The sequence below is a fragment of the Rhinoraja longicauda genome, chromosome 5 (genome assembly GCF_053455715.1).
Source record: "Rhinoraja longicauda isolate Sanriku21f chromosome 5, sRhiLon1.1, whole genome shotgun sequence".
NCBI lineage: Eukaryota > Metazoa > Chordata > Chondrichthyes > Rajiformes > Arhynchobatidae > Rhinoraja > Rhinoraja longicauda.
Window position 1 is genome coordinate 85,874,564 of NC_135957.1, and position 21,977 is coordinate 85,896,540.

At 49.4% G+C, this 21,977-nt stretch overlaps 1 protein-coding gene across 1 annotated transcript in view; it reads left to right on the forward strand.

Annotated features, from left to right (window-relative positions):
- Positions 1 to 4,592: 4,592 nt before the first annotated feature.
- LOC144594076 (uncharacterized) overlaps positions 4,593 to 21,977 on the forward strand; it is a 67,463-nt gene continuing 50,078 nt past the window's right edge. Inside the window, exons 1-4 of the mRNA XM_078400263.1 lie at positions 4,593 to 4,713; positions 5,598 to 5,668; positions 10,812 to 10,928; positions 14,067 to 14,132. Of these exons, the coding sequence (XP_078256389.1) occupies positions 10,899 to 10,928; positions 14,067 to 14,132 (96 nt within the window). The 5' untranslated portion in view covers positions 4,593 to 4,713; positions 5,598 to 5,668; positions 10,812 to 10,898. The remainder of the gene's footprint in view (positions 4,714 to 5,597; positions 5,669 to 10,811; positions 10,929 to 14,066; positions 14,133 to 21,977) is intronic.

Sequence of the window (21,977 nt, forward strand, 5' to 3'; positions counted from 1 at the left end):
AGTCCGAAGAAGGGTCTCGTCCTGAAACGTCACCTATCCATGTTCTCCACAGATGCTGCCTGACCCGCTGAGTTACTCCAACATTTTGTGTCTCTCTTCACTAATGGTGACCGCTGTCTTCAGCAGTAATGACAGCCAATTAGTTATAGAGTCATAGTGTGACACAGCGTGGAAACAGGCCTTCAGCTCAACTTGCTCACACCGATCAACACTAGTCCCACCTGCCAACGTTTGGCCCATATCCTTCTAAACGTCCAATCCATGTACCTGTCTAACTGTTCCTTACACGTTGGGATAGTCCCTGCCCCAACTACCTCCTCTGGCAGCTTGTTCCATACACCCACCACCCTTTGCGTGAAAAAGTTACCCCTCAGTTTCCTAAGGAAATCTTTTCTCCTTCACCTTAAACCTGTGTTCTCTGGTTCTTGATTCAGTAATTCTGGGCAAGAGACTATGTGCATCTCCCCGATCTATTCCTCTCATCATCTCCTCCATAGTTTATGCCTCCATAGGTCACTACTCATCCAACTGCACTCCAGGGAATAGAGTCCCAGCCTGCTCAACCTCTCCCTGCAGCTCAGACCCACGAGTCCTAGTAACAGCCTTGTCTTCATGAGAAAAACCTGTGCAGGAAGGAACAATAGACAATAGGGCAGGAGGAGGCCATTCGGTCCTTCGAGCCAGCACAGGGAATTGGCCTCCACTGCCTTCTGAGGCAGAGAATTCCACAGATTCACAACTCTCTGACTGAAAATGTTTTTCCTCATCTCCGTTCTAAATGGCCTACCCCTTATTCTTAAACTGTGGCCCCTTGTTCTGGACTCCCCAACATTGGGAACATGTTTCCTGCTTCTAACGTATCCAACCCCTTAATAATCTTATACGTTTCGATAAGATCCCCTCTCATCCTTCTAAATTCCAGTGTATACAAGCCTAGTCGCTCCAGTCTTTCAACTTGTGACAGTCCCGCCATTACGGGAATTAACCTAGTGAACCTACGCTGCACGCAGATGCTGGATTGTAATCACATGTTGTCTTTCCGCTGGCTGGTCAGCACGCAACAAAAGCTTTTCACTGTACCTCGGTACACGTGACAGTAAACTAAACTGATCTAAAAGAAATGCTGGAGTAACTTAGTGGATCACTCCATTTGTGTCTTATCTTCATAAGGTGATCCATACATTCCAGATTTTGGTCTCCAAATTTGAGGAAGGATATTCTTGCTATTGAGGACGTGCAGCGTAGGTTTACTAGCTTAATTCCCGGAATGGCGGGACTGTCATATGTTGAAAGACTGGAGCGACTAGGCTTGTATACACTGGAATTTAGAAGGATGAGAGGGGATCTTATCAAAACGTAAAAGATTATTAAGGGGTTGGACACGTTAGAGGCAGGAAACATGTTCCCAATGTTGGGGGAGTCCAGAACCAGGGGTCACAGTTTAAGAATAAGGGGTAGGCCATTTAGAACGGAGATGAGGAAAAACGTTTTCAGTCAGAGAGTTGTGAATCTGTGGAACTCTCTGCCTCAGAAGGCAGTGGAGGCTAATTCTCTGAATGCATTCAAGAGAGAGCTAGGTAGAGCTCTTAAATATGTCACGTGTGGCTGGGCCTAACGGCTGCGGCTCTCTGGCAGTCTGTCTGTACTTTTTCCTTTTTTTTTTGTTTGTGTGTCGGTGTTGGGATGGTTTTTGTTTCTGTTTTTTGGCTGTGTATGTGTGGGGGGTGGTGGGGGTGGGGGAAACCTTTATTTTATTAGGTTTCCCCGGGGCGGCTCGGCTGCGAGGCCTTCCATCGCCGGCGCGGCTTGGCCGCGGGACGTTTCAGTGCCCGGCGCGGCTCAGCCGCGGGACGTTTCGGTGCCCGGCGTGGCTCGTCCGGGGGGCCTTCCATCCCCTTGCGCGGGCTGTGCGTGTCGGTCGCCTCGTTAGGGGTCGAGCTGTCTGTCCGTGGGTGCGGGGGGAGGAGAGGGGAAGTTTTGTTGCCTTCCATCACAGTGAGGGGGTGTTTGGACTCACTGTGATGGATGTTTGTGTTGGGGGCGTGTGTCCTGTGTACTTTTTTCTTTTTTTTTGTTGTGTTTTGTGACTGCTGTAATTTCGTTCGGTACTTGTACCGAATGACAATAAAGTTCTATTGGATTGGATTGGATTGGAAGATAGCAGAGTCAGACGGGTATGGGGAGAAGGCAGGAACGGGGTACTGATTGTGGCTGATCAGTCATGATCACATTGAATGGCGGTGCTGGCTCGATGGGCCGAATGGCCTCCTCCTGCTCCTATAGTCTATTGTTTTGGTCACGTAAATCTTCTGATGAACCGTTTCCAGCACATTAATCTTATTTAAGAATGTCAATAAATTAGTCCATTTGTGGTCTCATGGATGCTAAACAAAACGGAAACATTTTTCCTGCATCTAGCTTGTCCAGTCCAGGAAAGTACTTAGAGTATTGAGTTCAGTTCTGGGCACCATGTTACAGGAAAGATGTTTATCAAGTTGGAAAGGGTACAGAGACGATTTACGAGGATGTTGCCAGGACTAGAGGTTGTGACCTACAGGGAGAGGTTGAGCAGGCTGGGTCTCTATTCCATGGAGCGCAGGAGGATGAGGGGAGATCTTATAGAGGTATACAAAATCATGAGAGGAATAGATCGGGTAGACGCACAGAGTCTCTTGCCCAGAGTAGGGGAATCGAGGACCAGAGGACATAGGTTCAAGGTGAAGGGGAAAAGATTTAATAGGAATCTGAGGGGTAACTTTTTCACACAGAGGGTGGTGGGTGTATGGAACGAGCTGCCAGAGGAGGTAGTTGAGGCTGGGACTATCCCATCGTTTAAGAAACAGTTGGACAGGTACATGGATAGGACAGGTTTGGTGGGATATGGACCAAGCGCAGGCAAGTGGGACTCGTGTAGCTGGGACATTGTTGGCTGGTGTGGGCGAGTTGGGCCGAAGGGCCTGTTTCCACACTGTGTCGCTCTGTGACTCTCTGACTAGGTTCTCCAAAGATAATTCTTTGCACTCTAGGACATCTGAGATGTCCTCTTCCTTTAGTAAGCATGGTTACCCTGAATCCTGAGGTTCTGCCCTCGCCACCCCTCTCCTCAGATGGAACAAACTGAGTTCCGCTGGTCCTCACCTTCCACCCCACCAGCCTCCGCATCCAACACGTGATTCTCCAACATGGCTGCCGACTTGATCAATGTGGTGCCATCATTAGTCACACCTTCCCATCCCCACCATTCTCCACAGAGACCACAGTCTCCACAACTCCACACGGTCCGCTCATCCCTCATAATCCCAGATAGAAACAAAACACAGGGGTAACTCAGCGGGACACACCTTTGACACACCTCTGTCACACCTCTGTCACACCTCTGTCACACCTCTGTCACACCTCTGTCACGCCTCTGTCACACCTCTGTCACACCTCTGTCCCACCTCTGTCACGCCTGTCTCTCATTGTCGCAACTTAACCTTCCACATCTCCGTGCCTCCTTCTCCCCTGACTCCGTTTGAAAAAGGGTTTCGACCCAAAACGTTGCCTATTCCTTCTCTCCAGAGATGCTGCATGTGCCGCTGGGCGACTCCAGCACTTTGTGTCTATCTTCACCGTTAGCGGCTTAGCTGAGAAACATGCAAAGCACCTTTCAAAGTACTGCCAAAAGCACCGTGATTCATGAAGGTTATCTCCTGCACCAAAGAGAAACAGTTCGTTAAAAGACATGACAGCAAGTCACAAACTCCGTCCTTATTCTCACCAGCACAGTAGAAGGGCCTATACTCGCTGGAGTTTAGAAGAATGAGAGGGGGGCCTCATTGTAACTGGTGGGAGAGTCTGGGACCAGAGGCCACAGCCTCAGAATTAAAGGACGTTCCTTTAGGAAGGAGATGAGGAGGAATTTCTTTAGCCAGAGGGCGGTGGACCGGTGGAATTCATTGCCACACACAGAAGGCAGGAGAATGGGGTTGAGAGGGAGAGATAGAAACATAGAAACATAGACACATAGACAATAGGTGCAGGAGTAGGCCATTCGGCACTTCGAGCCTGCACCGCCATTCAATATGATCATGGCTGATCATCCAGCTCAGTAACCTGTACCTGCCTTCTCTCCATACCCCCTGATCCCTTTAGCCACAAGGGCCACATCTAACTCCCTCTTAAATATAGCCAATGAACTGGCCTCAACTAATAATAATAATAATAATATTCATTTATTGTCATTGCAACGAGTACAACGAAATTAAAAAACAGCCAATCCTGACGGTGCGTACAAACATATATGCAATAAATGCAAAAACAAATAAATACATAAATACAATTAAATTAAGTACAAGATTTTTTAACGGTGTTGCCTAGTGCACAGGTAGTGTTCAGTTCTCGTATGGCCCTGGGGTAAAAACTGTTCTTAAGTCTGTTTGTTCGGGATTTGATTGACCTGAAACGTCGACCAGAGGGCAGATGAACAAACAGACGGTGGCCGGGGTGGGATGGATCTTTTATTATTTTGCCTGCTCTACTGAGGCAGCGCAGGCTGAACAGGTGCTCCAGGGAGGGCAGTGAGCAGCCGATGATTTTCTGGGCCGTCGTGATGACCCTCTGAAGGGCCTTCCTGTCCTTTTCTGAGCAGCTGGCATACCATGTGGTTATACAGTATGCCAGCACACTCTCGATGGAGCAGCGATAGAAGGACAACATGAGCTTCTCCTGCAGGTTGGTTTTCCTGAGGATCCTCAGGAAGTGGAGTCTCTGCTGTGCCTTCTTTACTGTGGTGATGGTGTTGGTAGACCAGGTGAGATCCTCTGCGATGTGCGTACCCAGGAACCTGAAAGCTGGTACCCTTTCCACGCAGACCCCATTGATGTAGAGTGGGTCGTAATCTCCACTGGTTTTTCTAAAGTCAATTATAAGTTCCTTTGTTTTGGAGGAGTTCAGGACCAGATTGTTCACTGAACACCATGCTGCCAGCCTTTGGATTTCATCCCTATAGGCTGTCTCATCTCCTTCTGAGATAAGTCCAACCACAGTCGTGTCATCCGCGAACTTGATGATGGTGTTGGTGGGATGGGTGGGGGCGCAGTCGTGAGTGTAGAGGGAGTAAAGGATGGGGCTCAACACACAGCCCTGTGGTGAGCCGGTGCTCAGTGTAATGGTGGAGGAGAGGTGAGGGCCTATTTTGACTGTCTGGGGGCGGTTGGACACCTTCTGTGGCAGAGAATTCCACAGATTCGGCCAGGATAGAAACAGGCCCTTCGGCCCACCGAGTCCATGCCGACCAGTGATCACACGCTCCCCACATGCTGGGCACAATTTTACTGAGGCAAATTAACCTACAAACCTGCACATTTTTAGAGTGTGAAAGGAAACCAGAGCACCCGTAGAAAACCCACGCGGTCACGGGGTGAACGTACAAACTCCGTACAGACAGCGCCCGCAGTCGGGATGGAACCCGGGTGTCCGGCGCTGTGAGGCAGCAACTCTACCGCTGCACCACCGCGCCACCCCTTGACACACCAGCTTTTCAGCTATCAAATAAATATTGCTTAATCTAATTATATCCCTGATATAAATAAGTCTTTTTGTTCTTTTTAATCTAGTGACCTGTGCAAGAAGAGACTTCGGGTCATTCCATTCATCGAATGTGCAAGAGCTGATTGGAACCATAAAGGTTTGACTTCTACAGATTGTTACTTGACAGGGACATTTATTAATTTATTTTATCAAGACTTAATAAGGGGGGCATGGATAGAAAATATTTTCATGCAATACTATGATCTATTGCTTCTAAACCCTGTTTGGAGAATTTTTTTAATTAATGCGCAGCGGTAGAGTTGCTGCCTCACAGCGCCGGAGACCCGGGTTCCATCCCGACTATGGGCGCTGTCTGTACGGAGTTTGTACGTTCTCCCCCCCGTCACCTGCGTGGGTTTTCTCCGAGATCTCCGGTTTCCTCCCACACTCCAAAGACGTACATGGTTTGTAGGTTATTTGACTTGGTAAAATTGTAAATTGTCCCTAGTGGGTGTAGGATAGTGTTATTGTGCGGGGATCGCTGGTCGGCGCGGACCCGGTGGGCCGAAGGGCCTGTTTCCGCGCTGTATCTCCAAACTAAACTAAAGTAGCTTGTTCACTTTGTATCTGAAATATGATTTTCATGTCTGACTAATGCACTAAGTCAGAGGGTGGTGAATCTGTGGAATTCATTGCCACAGACGGCTGTGGAGTCCAAGTCTGGATATATGTAAGGCAGGGTTTGACAGAATCTGGATTAGTTTGGGTGTCAGGGGTTATGGGGATAAGGTGGGAGAATGGGGTTAGGAGGGAGAGATAGATCAGCCATGATTGAATGGAGGAGTAGACTTGATGGGCCGAATGGCCTAATTCTGCTCCTATCATTTATGAACCTATGACCTTATTCCCTAGATAGACATAAAATGCTGAAGTAACTCAGCGGGTCAGGCAGTATCTCTGGAGAGAAGGAATGGGTGATGTTTTGGGTCAAGACCCTTCTTCATACGATTGTAACTGGTGAATAAGATTATTAAGGGATTGGACACATTAGAGGCAGGAAACATGTTCCCAATGTTGGGGGAGTCCAGAACCAGGGGCCACAGTTTAAGAATAAAGGGTAGGCCATTTAGAATGGAGATGAGGAAAACCTTTTTCAGTCAGAGAGTTGGAAATCTGTGGAATTCTCTGCCTCAGAAGGCAGTGGAGGCCAATTCTCTGAACGCATTCAAGAGAGAGTTAGTTAGAGCTCTTAAGGATAGCGGAGTCAGGGGGTATGGGGAGAAGGCAGGAACGGGGTACTGATTGAGAATGATCAGCCATGATCACATTGAATGGTGGTGCTGGCTCGAGGGGCCGAATGGCCTCCTCCTGCACCTATTGTCTATTGTCTACTGTTCATACCTGAAACGTCACCCATTCCTTCTCTCCAGAGATGCTGCCTGTTCGACTGAGTTCCTCCAGCATTTTGTGTCCATCTTCGGTGTAAACCAGCATCTGCAGTTCCTTCCTTAAGATATTCCTTTATCTATTCCTCCTGTTCCAAATTAGACCATATAATTGCAAAACATTAACTTTGTTTCTCATTCAACCAATGCTATCTGCCCTGCTGCATATTTCCAGAGCATCCTCTTTTATTTCATTTCTTAAATCTGCAGTTTAAAAAAAATTATCATGGTTCTTGACCTGTTTACAAGTTTTAGGATTAGAATTAGGCCATTCGGCCCATCAAGTCTACTCCGCCGTTCAATCATGGCTGATCTATCTCTCCCTCTCAACCCCATTCTCTTGCCTTCTGTGTGGCAATGAATTCCACAGATTCACCACCCTCTGGCTAAAGAAATTCCTCCTCATCTCCTTCCTAAAGGAACGTCCTTTTATTCTGAGGCTGTGGCCTCTAGTCCCAGACTCTCCACACCAGTTACAATGAGGTCCCCCCTCATTCTTCTAAACCCCAGCGAGTGCAGGCCCAGTGCCGACAAACGCTCATCATATGTTAACCCACTCATTCCTGGGATCGTTCTTGTAAAATAAGAAAATAACTGCAGATGCTGGTACAAATCGATTTATTCACAAAATGCTGGAGTAACTCAGCAGGTCAGGCAGCATCTCGGGAGAGAAGGAATGGGTGACGTTTCGGGTCGAGACCCTTCGTCAGACTGATGTCGGGGGTGGGACAAAGGAAGGATATAGGTGGAGACAGGAAGATAGAGGGAGATCTGGGAAGGAGGAGGGGAAGGGAGGGACAGAGGAGCTATCTGAAGTTGGAGAAGTCGACGTTCATACCACCGGGCCGCAATCTGCCCAGGCGAAATATGAGGTGCTGCTCCTCCAATTTCCGGCGGGCCTCACTATGGCACTGGAGGAGGCCCATGACAGAGAGGTCAGACTGGGAATGGGAGGGGGAGTTAAAGTGCTGGGCCACCGGGAGATCAGTTGCGTTAATGCGGACAGAGCGCAGGTGTTCAGCGAAGCGATCGCCGAGCCTGTGCTTGGTTTCGCCGATATAAATAAGTTGACATCTAGAGCAGCGGATGCAATAGATGAGGTTGGAGGAGGTGCAGGTGAACCTCTGTCTCACCTGGAAAGACTGTTTGGGTCCTTTGATGGAGTTGAGGGGGGAGGTAAAGGGACAGGTGTTGCATCTCGTGCGGTTGCAGGGGAAAGTGCCCGGGGTTAGGGTGGTTTGGGTAGGAATGGACGAGTGGACCAGGGAGTTACGGAGGGAACGGTCTCTGCGGAACGCAGAGAGGGGAGGGGATGGGAAGATATGGCCAGTGGTGGGGTCCCGTTGTAGGTGACGGAAATGTTGGTGGATGATATGTTGGATCCGCTGGCTGGTGGGGTGGAAGGTGAGAACGAGGGGGATCCTGTCCTTGTTGCGAGTGGGGGGAGGGGGAGCAAGAGCGGAGCTGCGGGATGTAGAAGAGACCCTAGTGAGAGCCTCATCTATAATGGAGGAGGGGAAGCCTTGTAAACCTCGTTCTTGTAAACCTCCTCTGGACCCTCTCCATGATCTAATGATTTGGACGAGGGAATTGAATGCAACATCTCTAAGTTTGCGGATGACACGAAGCTGGGTGGCAGTGTTAGCTGCGAGGAGGATGCTAGGAGGCTGCAGAGTGACTTGGATAGATTAGGCGAGTGGGCAAATGCATGGCAGATGCAATATAATGTGGATAAATGTGAGGTTATCCACTTTGGCGGCAAGAACAGGAAAGCAGAGTATTACCTGAATGGTGACCGATTGGGAGAAGGGGAGATGCAACGTGACCTGGGTGTCATGGTGCACCAGTCATTGAAAGCAAGCATGCAGGTGCAGCAGGCAGTGAAGAAAGCGAATGGTATGTTGGCATTCATAGCAAGAGGATTTGAGTTTAGGAGCAGGGAGGTTCTGCTGCAGTTGTACAGGGCCTTGGTGAGACCGCACCTGGAGTATTGTGTGCAGTTTTGGTCTCCTAACCTGAGGAAAGATGTTCTTGCCTTAGAGGGAGTACAGAGAAGGTTTACCAGATTGATCCCTGCATCCCAGGACTTTCATATGAGGAAAGACTGGATAGACTGGGCTTGTACTCGCTGGAATTTAGAAGACTGAGGGGGGATCTTATAGAAACATATAAAATTCTTAAGGGGTTGGAGAGGCTAGATGCGGGAAGATTGTTCCCGATGTTGGGGGAGTCCAGAACCAGGGGTCACAGCTTAAGGATAAGGGGGAAGTCTTTTAGAACCGAGATGAGAAAACATTTCTTCACACAGAGTGTGGTGAGTCTGTGGAATTCTCTGCCACAGATGGTAGTTGAGGCCAGTTCATTGGCTATATTTAAGAGGGAGTTAGATGTGGCCCTTGTGGCTAAAGGGATCAGGGGGTATGGAGAGAAGGCAGGTACAGGATACTGAGTTGGATGATCAGCCATGACTATATTGAATGGCGGTGCAGGCTCGAAGGGCCGAATGGCCTACTCCTGCACCTATTTTCTATGTTTCTATGTTTCTCTCCAGAGCCAGCACATCCTTCCTCAGATATGGGGCCCAAAACTGCCCACAATATTCCTAATGCGGCCTGACCAGTGCCTTGTAGAGCCTCAGCACTACATCCCTGTTTTTGTATTCTAGCCCTCTTGATATAAATGCATTCGCATTCCTGACTTGCCTATAGTCAGTGTTTTAGCATGCATATTGCATGCCCTAATAAAGGTGAAGTGCAGTGTAAGCTTTACTGCACCAATTCTGAGTTGTAGTTTAGTAATGGCACCAAAGGGAGTTCGACTAAGCCACAGCAAGCATGCTCAATCCTTTAAAAAGCTCACTCTTAACCAATGCATTTCTGAGGACCGGCACGGTGGCGCAGCGGTAGAGTTGCTGCCTCACAGCGCCAGAGACCCGGGTCCCGGGTTCGATCCCGACTACGGGTGCTGTCCGTAAGGAGTCTGTACGTTCTCCAAAACGCCGCGGCGAGACTCCGGACGGGTACCCGTAAAAGGGACCACATCACCCCGATTCTGGCCTCTCTCCACTGGCTCCCAGTACGGTACAGAATCAACTTCAAGCTCCTCCTATTCACAAACAAAGCCCTAAACGGGCTTGCCCCCTCCCCCCATATCAAAAACCTTCTAACCCACCACTCTATCTCCAGGTCCCTCAGGTCGGCCGACTTGGGGCTACTCACTATCCCGCGGTCTAGACTTAAGCTCAGGGGTGACCGCGCTTTTGCGGTTGCAGCACCTACACTGTGGAACAGCATCCGTCTCCCCATCAGAACGGCCCCCTCCATCGACTCCTTTAAGTCCAGGCTCAAAACCTATTTCTACTCCCGAGCGTTTGAGGCCCTCTGAGGGGGCGCTGTGAACTGTTTATGTATGTGCTGTTATGTTTGTGTGCCATTGTATGTTCGTTCTTAGTACCTGAACTGATGTACAGCACTTTGGTCAACGTGGGTTGTTTTTAAATGTGTTATACAAATAACATTGACTTGACTTGACTTGCGTGGGTTTTCTCCGAGCTCTTAGCTTTCCGCCCACACGTGCAGGTTCATAGATTAATTGGCTTGGTCTAAATGTAAATTGTCCTTGGTGTGCGTTAGTGTGTGGGGATCGCTGGTCGGCACGGACTCGGTGGGCCGAAGGGCCTGTTTCCGCGCTGTATCTCTTAACTAAACTAAACTAAACCAGCAAAATCCTTTCCCTGTGAATGAATAATTGATAAAAAAGTATTAATTTGATTAAAAAAAGGCAGATGCATTATTGCAGAAGATTAACCTGCGACTTCTAATGGTGGAAAAATTAAATAATTTCTATTTTATTTAGGCAGGGGATTATATTCCTCCTTCTTTGCCATTTGAGTTGCCCACGTTCCATTATCACCATGGAAACCTTCCACCATTTGGTCCAGAGATGAGGAAAAGGCATTTTCTTCTGGAGGAGGTATGACTTCTTTCTATTGATTAAAATTGTTTATTTTATGAGAATAGAAACATAGACAATAGGTGCAGGACGAGGCCATTTGGCCCTTCGAGCCAGCACCGCCATTCATTGTGATCATGGCTGATCGTCCACAATCAGTAACCCGTGCCTGCCTTCTCCCCATACCCCTTGATTCCGCTAGTCCCTAGAGCTCTATCTAACTCTCTTTTAAATCCATCCAGTGGTTTGGCCTTCACTGCCCTCTGTGGCAGAGAATTCCACAAATTCACAATTCAGAACCATCCCAGGAATGAGTGGGTTAACCTATGATGAGCGTTTGTCAGCACTGGGCCTGTACTCGCTGGAGTTTAGAAAGATGAGGGGGGACCTCATTGAAACGTACAGAATAATGAAAGGCTTGGATAGAGTGGATGTGGAGAGGATGTTTCCACTAGTGGGAGAGTCTCGGACCAGAGGCCACAGCTTCAGAATAAAAGGATGTTCCTTTAGGAAGGAGATGAGGAGGAATTTCTTTAGTCAGAGGGTGGTGAATCTGTGGAACTCTTTGCCACAGAAGGCTGTGGAGGCCAAGTCAATGGATGGAATTTGACAGATTCTTGATTATTATGGATGTCAGGGGTTACGGGGAAAAGGCAGGAGAATGGGGTCGAGAGGGAAAGATAGATCAGCCATGATTGATTGGCGGAGTAGACTTGATGGGCCGAATGGCCTATTCTGCTCTGAGAACTTATGAACCAGCATAAGTGTGTGTGCTCGGAACTATTAGTAACTCTGATTAATGAAGACAACATTGTGGGACAGCTGGAGTCTCTATCTCTGCAGTCTCTTGTGTCTCCAGAGATGGAGGCCACATTGTGCTAGGAATTTGGCTCGCGCAGAATCTAGGGGGAAATGGGTATTGGACATGGAAAGTGCCAACCTGATTTATACTAGCAAGGTCGCAGCAAGGTTGGTGCTTATGTATCACTCAGGGTCGCCAACTATCTCACTCCCAAATACAGGACAAGGTGGCGTCACCGCCCCGCGCCCCACGTGCCCTCACCCAGCCTGCGGCCACGTGCTCCCGCTCCACCAGTGGCGGCTGCCCGGGCCGGGAGGCGGGTTGCTACGCAACCTCCGTTAGGTGGCGCCCGGGCCTCTGGCCCTACACTGTCCAGACCTACACTGTCTGGGCCTACACTGTCCGGGCCTACACTGTCCGGGCCTACACTGTCCGGCCCTACACTGTCCGGGCCTACACTGTCCGGCCCTACACTGTCCGGCCCTACACTGTCCGGGCCTACACTGACCGGGCCTACACTGTCCAGACCTACACTGTCTGGGCCTACACTGTCTGGGCCTACACTGTCCGGGCCTACACTGTCCGGCCCTACACTGTCCGGGCCTACACTGTCCGGCCCTACACTGTCCGGCCCTACACTGTCCGGGCCTAGACTGACCGGGCCTACACTGTCCGGGCCTTCACTGTCTGGGCCTACACTGTCCAGGCCTACACTGTCCGGGCCTACACTGTCCGGCCCTACAATGTCCAGGGCCTACATTGTCCGGGCCTACACTGTCCGGGCCTACCCTGGAGGATTTCCGGGACCGCTGGGCACCACGGGGGATTGGATGTATCCTGGATGGGGATTGTAATATAATTGTATAATAGTTTCTATTGGTATATTTGTTTGTATACTATTCTGGTGGTGGGTTCTGTTTTGGTTTTATTGTATTGTATATATTATTTTAATATTTGAATTAATATTTTTGATTTTTTTTAAAAAACTGTCCAGGCCTACACTGTCCGGCCCTACACTGTCCGGCCCTACACTGTCCAGGCCTACAGTGTCCGGATCTACACTATCCGGCCCTACACTGTCCGGGCCTACACTGTCCGGGCCTACACTGTCTGGGCCTACACTGTCTGGGCCTACACTGTCCGGGCCTACACTGTCCGGGCCTACACTGTCCGGGCCTACAGTGTCCGGGCCTACACTGTCCGAGCACACACTGTCCGGCCCTACACTGTCCGGCCCTACACTGTCCGGGCCTACACTGTCCGGGCCTACACTGTCTGGCCCTACACTGTCCGGCCCTACACTGTCCGGGCCTACACTGACCGGGCCTACACTGTCCAGACCTACACTGTCTGGGCCTACACTGTCTGGGCCTACACTGTCCGGGCCTACACTGTCCGGCCCTACACTGTCCGGGCCTACACTGTCCGGCCCTACACTGTCCGGCCCTACACTGTCCGGGCCTAGACTGACCGGGCCTACACTGTCCGGGCCTTCACTGTCTGGGCCTACACTGTCCAGGCCTACACTGTCCGGGCCTACACTGTCCGGCCCTACAATGTCCAGGGCCTACATTGTCCGGGCCTACACTGTCCGGGCCTACCCTGGAGGATTTCCGGGACCGCTGGGCACCACGGGGGATTGGATGTATCCTGGATGGGGATTGTAATATAATTGTATAATAGTTTCTATTGGTATATTTGTTTGTATAGTATTCTGGTGGTGGGTTCTGTTTTGGTTTTATTGTATTGTATATATTATTTTAATATTTGAATTAATATTTTTGATTTTTTAAAAAAAACTGTCCAGGCCTACACTGTCCGGCCCTACACTGTCCGGCCCTACACTGTCCAGGCCTACAGTGTCCGGATCTACACTATCCGGGCCTACACTGTCCGGGCCTACACTGTCCGGGCCTACATTGTCCGGGCCTACACTGTCTGGGCCTACACTGTCTGGGCCTACACTGTCCGGGCCTACACTGTCCGGGCCTACACTGTCCGGGCCTACAGTGTCCGGGCCTACACTGTCCGAGCACACACTGTCCGGCCCTACACTGTCCGGGCCTACATTGTCCGGGCCTACACTGTCTGGGCCTACACTGTCCGGGCCTACACTGTCCGGGCCTACATTGTCCGGGCCTACACTGTCCGGGCCTACACTGTCCGGCCTTACACTGTCCGGGCCTACACTGTCCGGGCCTACACTGTCCGGCCCTACACTGTCCGGCCCTACACTGTCCGGGCCTACACTGTCCGGCCCTACACTGTCAGGGCCTACACTGTCAGGGCCTACATTGTCCTGTGATACCTGTGACTTGCTGTCATGTCTTTTAACGAACTGTTTCTCTTTGGTGCAGGAGACAATCTTCATTAATCATGGAGCTTTTGGCAGCGCTTTGAAAGATGCTTTGCATGTCTCTCAGGTAAGCCTCTAACAGTGAAGTTAGACACAAAGTGCTGGAGTCACTCAGTGGCACGGGCAGCGTCTCTGGAGAGAAGGAATAGGTGGCGTTTTGGGTCGAAACCCTTTCTCAGACTGAGTCAGGGGAGAAGGAGGCACGGAGATGTGGAAGGTTAAGGTGTGACAACGCGAGACAAAGGTGGGACAAAGGTGTGTCCCGCTGAGTTACTCCTGCGTTTTGTGTCTCTCTTCGGTGTAAACCAGCAACTGCAGTTCCTTCCTACACATCCTCCAGAGGATGATGGAGCAGGGAACTGCAGATGCTCGTTTCATTCAGTTTAGAGATACAGCGCGGAAACAGGCCCTTCGGCCCACCGAGCCCGTGCCGACCAGCGATCCCCGCACACTAACACTGTCCGACACACACTGGGGACAATTTTACATTGATACCAAGCCAGTTAGCCTAAAACCTGCACGTCTTTGGAGTGTGGAGGGGGAAACCGGAGCAAAGAGGTCCTTCTGCAGTTGTACAAAGCCCTAGTGAGACCGCACCTGGAGTACTGTGTGCAGTTTTGGTCTCCAAATTTGAGGAAGGATATTCTTGCTATTGATGGCGTGCAGCGTAGGTTTACCAGGTTAATTCCCGGAATGGCGGGACTGTTGAATGTTGAAAGACTGGAGCGACTAGGCTTGTATACACTGGAATTTAGAAGGATGAGAGGAGATCTTATCGAAACGTATAAGATTATTAAGGGGTTGGACACGTTAGAGACAGGAAACATGTTCCCAATGTTGGGGGAGTCCAGAACAAGGGGCCACAGTTTAAGAACTGAGATGAGGAAAAACTTTTTCAGTCAGAGAGTTGTGAATCTGTGGAATTCTCTGCCTCAGAAGGCAGTGGAGGCCAATTCTCTAAAGCATTCAAGAGAGAGCTAGATAGAGCTCTTAAGGATAGCGGAGTCAGGGGGTATGGGGAGAAGGCAGGAACGGGGTAGTGATTGAGAATGATCAGCCATGATCGCATTGAATGGCGGTGCTGGCTCGAAGGGCCGAATGGCCTCCTCCTGCACCTATTGTCTATTGTCCATCCCGGAGAAAACCCACGCAGGTCACGGGGAGAACGTACAAACTCTGTAGAGAGAGTGCCCGTGGTCGGGATGGAACCTGGGTCTCTGGTGCTGTGAGGCAGTAACTCTACCGCTGTGCCACTGTGCTGCCCATCCGTACACAAGTGCTGGAGTAACTCAGAGCGTCAGGCAGCATCTAGGGAGATCAAGGTTGGGTGATGTTTCGGGTCGGGACCCTTCTTCAAACTGTTACCGATTCGAGGTCTTTGACTAATAATGAGACACAAGGAACTGCAGGTGCTGGAATCTTGACCAAAACACAAAGTGCTGGAGGATCTGTGGAGGGAGTGGACAGACTGTGTTTGGGGTCGGGACCTTTCTTCAGACTGATACACTTCTTCAGTCTGAAGAATGGCCCCATACCCTGTCCATTCCATCCGCAGATGCTGGCCGACCCACTATGGAATTCCTCCGACACTCAGCGTCACTCAGTATAAGAAAATAACTGCAGATGCTGGTACAAATCGAAGGTATTTATTCACAAAATGCTGGAGTAACTCAGCGGGTCAGGCCGCATCTCAGGAGAGAAGGAATGGGTGACGTTTCGGGTCGAGACGCTTCTTCAGACCCTTCTTCAGCGCCACTCAGTGTTCCACAAGGACCTCTGCCTGTGATATACAAATGATTCGGATGAAAATGGAGAGAAGGAATGGATGACGTTTCGGGTCGAGACCCTTCATCAGTCTGAAGAAGGGTCCCGACCCGAAACGTCACCCATTCCTTCTCTCCAGAGATACTGCCTGACCCGCTGAGTTACTCCAGCATTTTGTGTCTACCTTCGGTTTAAACCAGCATCTGCAGGATAAAAATGGAAGTGATTTAGTTAGTAAATTAGTTTAGTCTAGTTTAGTTTAGACATACAGCGCAGAAACAGGCCCTTTCAGCCCACCGACCAGCGATCCCTGCACATTAACACTATCCTACACCCACCAGGGACAATCCTTTTACATTTACCAAGCCAATTAACCTACAAACCTGTACGTCTTTGGAGTGTGGGAGGAAACCGAAGATCTCGGAGAAAACACACGCAGGTCACGGGAAGAAGGTACAAACTCCGTACAGACAGCACCCGTAGTGGGGATGGAACCCGGGTCTCCGGCGCTGCATTCGCTGTGAGGCGGCAACTCTACCGCTGCGCCACCGTGCCAACCCTTTGTTGCCACGGAGATTAATGGAGTTGTGGATGGTGAGGAAGGTTGTCAAATGGTACAGGTTGGGGATAAGTTGAAAATTATTGGTCTATAGGTGTAAACCTTTTATAAATTTGCGTTCCATCTGCAGGTTCCACTTTCTCACCAAGATCCCTGAAGGACATATTGTCTTTTTGATTCATGTTAATCTTTTGCATAGCACTGTGCTTGAATCACAGCCAAGTTAACCACCATGCTGGGACTTCTGTCCACAGCATCTGCAATGGATGAGGCTTTCACATACACAACAACACACAGTGTGGCACGATGGCTTAGAAACATCGAAACATAGAAAATAGGTGCAGGAGGAGGCCATTCGGCCCTTCGGGCCAGCACCGCCATTCACTGTGATCATGGCTGATCATCCACAATCAGTAACCCGTGCCTGCCTTCTCCCCATATCCCTTGATTCCACTAGCCCCGATAGCTCTATCTAACTCTCCCTTAAATCCATCCAGTGAATTGGCCTCCACTGCCCTCTGTGGCAGAGAATTCCACAAATTCACAAAAGGTTTCTTCTCACCTCAGTTTTAAATGGCCTCCCCTTTATTCTTAGACTGTGTGGCCCCCTGGTTCTGGACTCCCCCAACATTGGGAACATTTTTCCTGCATCTAGCTTGTCCAGTCCTTTCATAATTTTATACGTCTCTACAAGATCCCCTCTCATCTTTTTAAATTCCAGTGAATACAAGCCCAGTCTTTCCAATTTTTCCTCGTATGACAGTCCCGCCATCCCGGGGAATAATAGACAATAGACAATAAGTGCAGGAGGAGGCCATTCGGCCCTTCGAGCCAGCACCGCCATTCAATGTGATCATGGCTGATCATTCTCAATCAGTACCCCGTTCCTGCCTTCTCCCCATACCACCTGACTACGCTATCCTTAAGAGCTCTATCTAGCTCTCTCTTGAATGCATTCAGAGAATTGGCCTCCACTGCCTTCTGAGGCAGAGAATTCCACAGATTCACAACTCACTGACTGAAAATGTTTTTCCTCATCTCAGTTCTAAATGGCCTACCCCTTATTCTTAAACTGTGGCCCCTTGTTCTGGACTCCCCCAACATTGGGAACATGTTTCCTGCCTCTGACGTGTCCAACCCCTTAATAATCTTATACGTTTCGATAAGATCCCCTCTCATCCTTCTAAATTCCAGTGTATACAAACCTAGTCGCTCTAGTCTTTCAACATATGACAGTCAACCTAGTCGCTCCAGTCTTTCAACATATGACAGTCCCGCCATCCCGGGGATTAACCTGGTGAACCTACGCTGCACTGCCTCAATGGCAAGGGTTGCACCAGCACTCAAGATTCCAGCGTTTGGTCGATTCTTCTCACTCCGATATGTTATCAAGCTACCAGGCCAATTTTTAAGCACAGAAACAGGTAATGCTGGTTTACAAAAATAACCCGACAAAGATAAATTTTTAATGCTGTCAGCAAAAGTCCCAACTATCAATAATTCCTACCAAGTCGAGTGAATAGAACACCTTGTGTTTTTTCCACAACCTCAGAGCGTTCCAATTATAACCATTAAAACACTTTTTAGTTTTAGTTTTTTTTAGTTTACAATACAATACAATATATCATTATTGTCATTGTACAGGGGTACAACGAGATTGGGAATGCGCCTCCCATACGATGCAATAAATTAATTAGCTAGTCAGTATTAATTTAAACAACAACAACCCAACTAAACAAATTGTAACAGTTTTGAGACAGAATAAAGTGCAAGTAGGTCTGTGCCGGATCACTGTGCGATGTGACCATCCGGCTCAGCAGGACCGGTTCATAGCAGCTATGGCCCTGGGGATGAAGCTGTTCCTGAGTCTGGAGGTGCGGGCGTAGAAGGCCTTGTATTGTCTGCCCGATGGAAGGAGTTCGAACAGACTGTTGCAGGGTTGTGAAGAGTCTTTGTGGATGCTGGTGGCTTTTCTGAGGCATCGTGTGTTGTAGATGGCCTCCAAGGCTGGTAGCTGTGTTCCGATGGTCCTCTGAGCTCTATGGACTACCCGCTGAAGAGCTTTCCTCTCTGCCTCCGTGCAGCTGAGGTACCACACAGGGATGCCATGCGTTAGGATGCTCTCTATGGTGCAGCGGTAGAATGTCGTCAGCAGCTGTTGGGGTAGACCAGACTTCTTCAGTGTTCTCAGGTAGAACAGTCGTTGCTGTGCCTTCTTGACCAGCGCAGCAGTGTTATTGGACCATGTTAGGAATTCCGAAATGTGAGTGCCCAGAAACTTGAAGCTGAACACTCTCTCCACACTGTCCCCGTTGATAAAGATCGGGGCATATTCCCCGTTGTGTGACCTACGGAAGTTGATGATCAGCTTGTATCAGAGATACAGCGTGAAAACAGGCCCTTCGTCCAACCGAGTCCGCGCAGCGATCCCCGCACATTAACACTATTTATCAACGCTAGGGGCAATTTGCATTTCCGTCAAGCATATGAACCTACAAACCTGTACACCTTTGGAGTGTGGGAGGAAACCGAAGATCTCGGAGAAAACCCATGCAGGTCATGAGGAGAACGTGCAAACTCCGTACAGACAGCAGCCGTAGTCGGGATGGAACCAGGGACCCAGGGCTCTGGCGCTGTGAGGCAGCAACTCTACCGCTGTGCCACCGTGCCTTCTGAATAGTAGGCACTGCTGTGGCATATGAAACAAGGTAGCTGCATGTTGCTTAGAGTAAGTTGCCACATCGAGTGATGTGACAGCAATCTCACAGTCTGTTTGAGATCATGGTTGGGTTTTAAAGTCTGAAGAAGGGTCCTGACTCACAATGTCGCCTGTCCATTTCCCCCACAGATCAGTCCAGTTGAGTTCACTGTCTCGTGTACCGAGGTACAGTGAAAAGCTTTTGTTGCGTGCTGACCAGTCAGTGGATAGACAACACACGATTACAATCCAGCCATTTACAGTGTACAGATACATGCTAAAGGAATAACATTAAGAGCAAGGTAAAGTCCGATCAAGGGTAGTCCGAGGATCACCAAGGAGGTAGATAGTAGTTCAGCACTGCTCTCTGGTTGTGGTAGGATGGTTCAGTTGCCTGATAACAGCTGGGAAGAAACTGTCCCTGAATCTGGAGGTGTGCATTTTCACACTTCTGTACCTCTTGCCCGATGGGAGAGGGGAGAAGAGGGAGTGGCCGGGGTGAGACTGGTCCTTGATGATGCTGCTGGCCTTGCCGAGGCAGCGTGAGGTGTAGGTGGAGTCAATGGAAGGGAGGTTGGTTTGTGCGATGGTCTGGGCTGCTGGCCTTGCCGAGGCAGCGTGAGGTGTAGGTGGAGTCAATGGAAGGGAGGTTGGTTTGTGCGATGGTCCGGGCTGCGTCCACAATTCGCTGCAATTTCTTGCAGTCTTGGATGGAGCTGTTCCCAGTGTTAGTTTAGTTGAGGTAACTGACTTTTCTCTCATGCACCATGCCAGCCATCTGTTGAATATTTGGTGCATTTCCTCAATGGTCAAAATCTCATACACTGCTTCAGGTATGGTCTCATCACGGCCCTCTGTTATCCGGATAAGATTGGAGTGTTCAATCCTTAAATGGAAGTCATCGAGTGATACAGTATGGAACCAGGCCCCTCGGCCCAACTTGCCCAGACTGGCCAACATGTCCCATCTACACTAGTCCCACCTGCCTGCGTTTGGCCCATATCCCTCCAAACCTGTCCTATCCATGTACCTGTCTAACTGTTTCTTCAACGTTGCAATAGTCCCAGCCTCAACCACCTCCTCCGGCAGCTCGTTCCATACACCCACCACCCTCTGTGTGAAAAAGTTACCCCTCAGATTCCTATTAAATCTTTTCCCCTATGTCCTCTGGTCCTCGATTCCCCTACTCTGGGAAAGAGACTCTGTGCATCTACCCGATCTATTCCCCTCATGATTCTATGCACCTCGAAAAGATCACCCCTCAGCCAAAGAATGAATCTCCCAGAGTTTACCCAGGTAATAAAATATCAACGCATATTGATGAGACGAACACCAAAACAGGAACGTTAAGTGGTGAGAAAATTAGCAAGTTAAGAAAGGTGAGGACAGACCAATTAGCTGTACAGGTAGCTAGTTTCCAGAAATAGCCATTTGCAAAGTCTTCTTGTTGAATCTCAATAGACAATAGACAATAGGTGCAGGAGGAGGCCATTCGGCCCTTCGAGCTAGCACCGCCATTCAATGTGATCATGGCTGATCATTCCCAATCAGTACCCCGTTTCTGCCTTCTCCCCATACCCCCTGACTCCACTATCCTATCTAGCTCTCTCTTGAATGCATTCAGAGAATTGGCCTCCACTGCCTTCTGAGGCAGAGAATTCCACAGATTCACAACTCTCTGACTGAAAAAGTTTTTCCTCATCTCCGTTCTAAATGGCCTACCCCTTATTCTTAAACTGTGGCCCCTGGTTCTGGACTCCCCCAACATTGGGAACATGTTTCCTGCCTCTAACGTGTCCAACCCCTTAATAATCTTATACGTTTCGATAAGATCTCCTCTCATCCTTCTAAATTCCAGTGTATACAAGCCTAGTCGCTCCAGTCTTTCAACATATGACAGTCCCGCCATTCCGGGAATTAACCTAGTAAACCTACGCTGCACGCCCTCAATAGCAAGAATATCTTCCTCAAATTTGGAGACCAAAACTGCACACAGTACTCCAGGTGCGGTCTCACTAGGGCCCTGTACAACTGCAGAAGGACCTCTTTGCTCCTATACTCAACTCCTCTTGTTATGAAGGCCAACATTTCATTGGCTTTCTTCACTGCCTGCTGTACCTGCATGCTTCCATTCAGTGACTGATGCACTAGGACACCCAGATCTCGTTGTACGTCCCCTGTTCCTAACTTCTTTTTGCATATCTTTCATTCATTTGTTCTATCTCTCTCTATTAAACCGTCTATATCTCTCATTTCCCATTCCCCTGACTCTCTGTCTGAAAAAGGGTCTCGACCAGAAACGTCACCCGTTCCTTCTCTCCAGAGATACTGCCCGTCCCGCTGAGTTACTCCAGCATTTTGTGTCTCCATCCAATTAGCTTTCATTGTCCCCTTTGGCTGAGCACTTAGTTGTTCAGATAACCATAAAAGAAAGAACACCCTCATCCGCGGCACCTTTCATGATCTTGGACTGTTCCCAACACGTGAACTATTCATCAGTTGGTAGTATTCTCAATTGGAGCAAGAAGATTATTATTTCAAGTACGGTCGTGCAGCGGTAGAGTTTAGATTTTAGATTTAGAGATACAGCGCGGAAACAGGCCCTTCGGCCCACCGGGTCCGCGCCGCCCAGCGATCCCCGCACTATCCTACACACATTAGGGACAATTTTTACATTTTTTTAATTAACCCAGCCAATTAACCTACATACCCGCACGTCTTTGGAGTGTGGGAGGAAACCAAAGATCTCGGAGAAAACCCACGCAGGTCACGGGGAGAACGTACAAACTCCGTACAGACGGCGCCCGTAGTCAGGATCGAACATGAGTCTCCGGCGCTGCATTCGCTGTAAGGTGGCAACTCTACCGCTGCGCCATCGTGCCGCCTTACAG